The following is a 4,939-nucleotide window of genomic DNA, read 5'->3' on the forward strand; positions in this document are numbered from 1 at the left end:
GGAAAGAGGGAAAAATCACCACTCGAATACTACTGTATTAATCATTTTTGATTCCCTGCACAGTTATATTTTAATTGGTTTCAATCACAGTTTTTCAGTATCACTTATTTGATATTCAGTTAACTTTCAATAACAAAATATAAATATACAGGTTATATATGGAAATAAAGTGGCATGAGATATGTGGTAAAGAGTAGTATGTGTGTGTGTGTGCGCGTGCCACACACATTTTTTTTTTATTTCTTAAAGTATTACAAAGAGTATTACACATGTCTCCTTTTTGCCCCCCTTGACATTCCCCGGCTTCCCCTACCCCCCAGTGTCTTGTGTCCATTAGTTATTCTCATATGCATGCATATAAGTCCTTCGGTTGATCTCCTACCCCCCCACATTTTTTCTTTGTTTAGTGAATAATGTCACTAAAGCTATATTTGGCATTAGGAGTTCTTTCAATTTCCAGCTAGGGTCTCTAATTTCTTTTTTATTTTTTAAAAAATAATTTTATTGATTTCAGAGAGGAAGGGAGAGGGAGAGATAGAAACATCAATGATGAGAGAGAATCATTGATTGGCTGCCTCCTGCATGCCTCCTACCGGGGATCGAACCCACCACCCGGGAACGTGCCCTTGACCAGAATCGAACCTGGGACCCTTTAATCAACAGGCTGACACTCTATCCACTGAGCCAAACCAGCCAGGGCTCTAATTTCCTTTTTAAATCAAGAGTTCCCATTTGAAAACTTTATCGTCCTTTCAGATAAATTCCATTTTATTCTGGTTGAAAGTATTAGAGCATTCTTCCTGATACTTTCTGCATGCCTTTGACTTGCCTGTCTTGCCAGTTGTGTGATAGGAACCACCCCAGAGCACGTCACATGCCATTATGGTGGCTTTATTAAAGATCAAAACTTTGTATGGCAAACAAAACAGAAACCTTAAGGAACTCATTCAGGAAAACAAAAACTTGCTATGTGAAAACCAACTTTACCAAGAACTGAAGTTACCTAATAAAAATGGATAGATTCTAATTTCATAAGTGCCACTCTAATAGCTAAATAGCAAGAACAGTTTCCTGGCGTTAATTTGTCCCTAGGACATATCTTTGACTCAAAGGTCATTTTCTTTTTTTGACACAACGTCGGCTGAGAAGCTGAATAGAACAGACGTACATACCCATTCACTTCTTAGAAAATCATATTGGGAACTCATCCACAAGCCTATTCCTAAGCAATAGAATAATGTATTGAGTGGAATTAATTTAGAAAGTAAGTAGTCTCTAATAGTCTAGCTGCTATCACCAAAAGATTTCTTCCCTGGCTCATAGGCAGTATCAAAACATTTTTGAAATGGAATTTGGAAACAGATAGGGACTAGAGTTTAAATTGAACCTATGCAACTTTCTAGCTGTGTGACCTTTGGCAAATTATTTAGTTCATTTTTCTTTAAATGTCATTATTGACATTATGATCTCAGAAGTTGTCTAGGTAGCTACTGCCTTGTCACAAATTGAGGGAGGAAATGAAGAGGAGGCTTTTGCTTTGAAAGTTTCCCCAAACCCGTATTTCTCAAGGTAAGACAAACTAGACCCCTCGACCTGATTGGTGTGTGTTTTCCTTTCCTGAATTTCATTTGTGGCATTTTCCCTTGAACATTTGAGTCTTACTCTCAGCTTGTCTGTACCAATTCAGTATGTGCCTGTCATCACCTTTGCATGTAAACAGAAGAAAAGTTCTGCACTCAGTTAATAGCATGAAGCCCTTCTTCTAAAATAGGGAAGTACCTAAGCAGAAGGGTTTTCATGCTATTCTTATTAATAATTCCAGTAGAAGCAGACTTTAATTTATAGAAAGTTTTTCTTTTCAGTAAATTTAGGTTTAAGATATAATAGGAGCAAAGATTTAAAAAGATTTTGATTCACGATTGGGGTTTGGGCATTGTGGTAGATAGGGCATCCAGGGGACAGTGGAATTCATGTTTGCCTTGGGAGCTTTTCAGTCCTTTGTAGTCACTTTGACTTTTGTGGGTATTTTCCATTTCAACCCAACTTCAGAGAGTAAAGCTTTGCTGCCTCCTTTCTGACTTTCCCTTATTTTGCTGCAGATCTTACTCTAGCACCTCCATAGAAGAGGCCATGAAAAGGGGCGAGGACCCTCCCACCCCGCCACCGCGGCCACAGAAAACCCATTCCAGAGCCTCCTCCTTGGATCTGAATAAAGTCTTCCAGCCCAGTGTGCCAGGTGAAGTTCCCCTCTGCACCCCAGCCCTTCCCTTTCCTGTTAGAGTCAGTGGATGGGTGTCTGCCACAGAGGCCTTTGTGAGCCCAGAAAATGAGCAGACCTGGCTGTTTCCCATCCCAGGAAAGTCTACACTTACTATGAGATTCTTGGGAGGGAAAGCAGTTCTAGGCAGATAGATATCACATGTGTCTGGAGCCTTGCCCACACTTGCTCTGGACCAAGAATTATGAAGTTCTGTACCAAGAGGATAAAATGCTTCATTCAGACAGCCCACTGAGTGTGTGGCTGGGGTCTTGTTATCTGCATCCTGGTCATTTGTATACATGATTGTTATCTGTCATTTCCTCAGTTCTTCTGTGAAAGATCTGGGTGAGCAGTGCCTGGCCAGAATGCTTTGCATTTTATCCCTGTGGCGAAGATCCTGTGTCCTGTTGGGTTTAATGCTAAGGGGACTCTGCTTTCTAAGTCTGACTGATGGTTAGGTGGTAGGTGGTGGGGTCTAGTGTAAGGGCTCCTTCAGGTGGGATGCTCTTGGACTTCTGGGGCTGTGACTTTCTTGATCTAGCTGCTGTAGAGCTGGGCTGGAGTGTGGGTGGTGTCAGAGGGGCCTGACTGTTCCCCTGGCTCCCTGTGAAGTGGAAGATTAGGGAACCTATGGAACAGAAGCTGAGAATCATGCCTTTGCTTTGCTGAAGGTACTAGGATACAACGCCATCCCAAGTGTTACTTTCGGAGCAGCAAGGGCCTTTCCACTGACTAATGTAGGCAAGCTATAAATACACTGATTTCCTGGACCTTTTTATACCTATGTGCATTTTAAATCAAGCCAACCTCATATGCTAATGATTTTCAGATTATTATCTTTTCTACTAAAGCAAGAAAAGACTCCTTGGCTCACACATTAGCATGACCTCTGTGTCCCGGCAGAGCTCAGCATGCTTTATTTGTTCTAATAAAGTACTCTCTTCACAGTAAAGTTATAGAATGTTTTTTAATATACTAGAATCTGGAGCTCTCTCTGAAATTTGATTCTCTGCCATGAGTTCATCAGATAAAAATTTGCCTTGAATTTCCCCCCATACTTTGATCCAAATTCTGGCATAATTTCATAGTAACTAGTATCTGGGGTGGGAGTAGCCATGGATGATGATGCTATAAAAATTTTACATGACTGGTGGATTATGACCTAGAAGATTTTTCTGTGGATGCAAGAAGATTAAAACAATCTGGGCAGCTGTCTCAATATGTTTTCTTTGCAAGGAGAGAGGCTGGAAACACAAGCATCTCACAGGCTGTGTGACTCCACAAGGAGTGCCAGCTGTTTGGAGAATGGATGTGCTGTGGCTTTTATGACATTGCATCCTAGAGAGGAAGAGACAAGACTGGACTCAGAAACTTGCTCTGCTTCTTATTAACTATATGATTTTCATCAACTGGTTTAATCTTTTTGCACCTCGATTTCCTAATCTGTAAAATAGGGCCAATATCCAGAGAATTGGAGGGTTTGGGTGAGATAATCTATATATCTATATCTATATCTATATCTATATCTATATCTATATCTATATCTCTATATCTATTTATATCTATATCTATTTATATCTATATCTATATCTATGCCTAAGCGACCATTACGACCAGAATGACAGGTCAATCAGTCATTATGATGCACACTGACTACCAGGAGGCAGACACTCAACACAGGAGCTGGCCCCTGGAGGTCAGTGTGCTACCACAGCCAACCTCCCTTGGTCCCTGCGCCCAGCCAGCTGCACTTTCTCCCCCCAGCTTGCCTGATCGCCAGCCAGGCCTAGGGACCCCACCCATGCACAAATTCGTGCACCGGATCTCTAGTAAATATATAATCCAAATAGCAACATGTTTGGCCCATAGGCACTCATTCCTGGAGCAGACTGATGAGGGAAGGGAGTCTGAGGAGGATAAAGCCCTCTGACTTCCTTGACCGCCTCCCCAGCGTGACAGTTCTGTGATTTGTCCCCCAATTGCATGCTGTAGTACTCCATTAATAACACATTTTTTTCTTGACTTTCTTCCTTCCTGCCCTGTGTCACTTTCCCCACACCCAAATAAAATACCTGTTCCTAAGTCCCCATCTTAGGGGCTGCTTTTGGGAGAACCTGAATTAAGACAGCTTCTTTTTTAAAAAATATATTTGTATTGTTTTCAGAGAGGAAGGAAAAGGGGGAGATAGAAACATAAATGATAAGAGAGAATCATTGATCGGCTGCCTCCTGCATGCCTCACACTGGGGATCAAGCCCACAACCCGGGTATGTGCCCTCACTGGGAATTGAACCATGACCTTCTGGTTCATAGGTCAACACTCAACCACTGAGCCATGACGGCTGGGCTCGAGTACAGATATTTTACCTCCTTGGTTAAGTTTATTCCTAAGTATCTTAATGTTCATGTTGCAATGGTAAATGGGATTGTTTTTCTTAGTTTCTCTTTCTGAGAGTTCATTATTGGTATATAAAAATGCCATTGATTTCTGGGTGTTAATTTTGTATTCTGCTACATTGCCAAATTCATTTATTAAATCTCATCATTTCTTAGTGGAGTCTTTATGTGCACTATCATGTCATCTGTGAATAATGACAGTTTTACTTCCTCCATTCCAATTTGGATGCTTTTTTCTCTTTCTTGTCTTATCACTGTGGCAAGTACTATGTTGAATAAGAGA

The 4,939-nt window shown here is 41.1% G+C and overlaps 1 protein-coding gene across 2 annotated transcripts in view; it reads left to right on the forward strand.

The window, feature by feature from the left end:
* Positions 1-4,939, forward strand: part of REPS2 (RALBP1 associated Eps domain containing 2) — a 186,547-nt gene that overhangs the window by 115,197 nt on the left and 66,411 nt on the right. For both annotated transcript variants that reach the window (XM_006769434.2, XM_006769435.2), the window contains exon 13: positions 2,100-2,236. In XM_006769434.2, coding sequence (XP_006769497.1) covers positions 2,100-2,236 — 137 coding nt within the window. The remainder of the gene's footprint in view (positions 1-2,099; positions 2,237-4,939) is intronic.

The sequence above is a fragment of the Myotis davidii genome, unplaced genomic scaffold, assembly GCF_000327345.1.
Source record: "Myotis davidii unplaced genomic scaffold, ASM32734v1 scaffold604, whole genome shotgun sequence".
Taxonomy (NCBI): Eukaryota; Metazoa; Chordata; class Mammalia; order Chiroptera; family Vespertilionidae; genus Myotis; species Myotis davidii.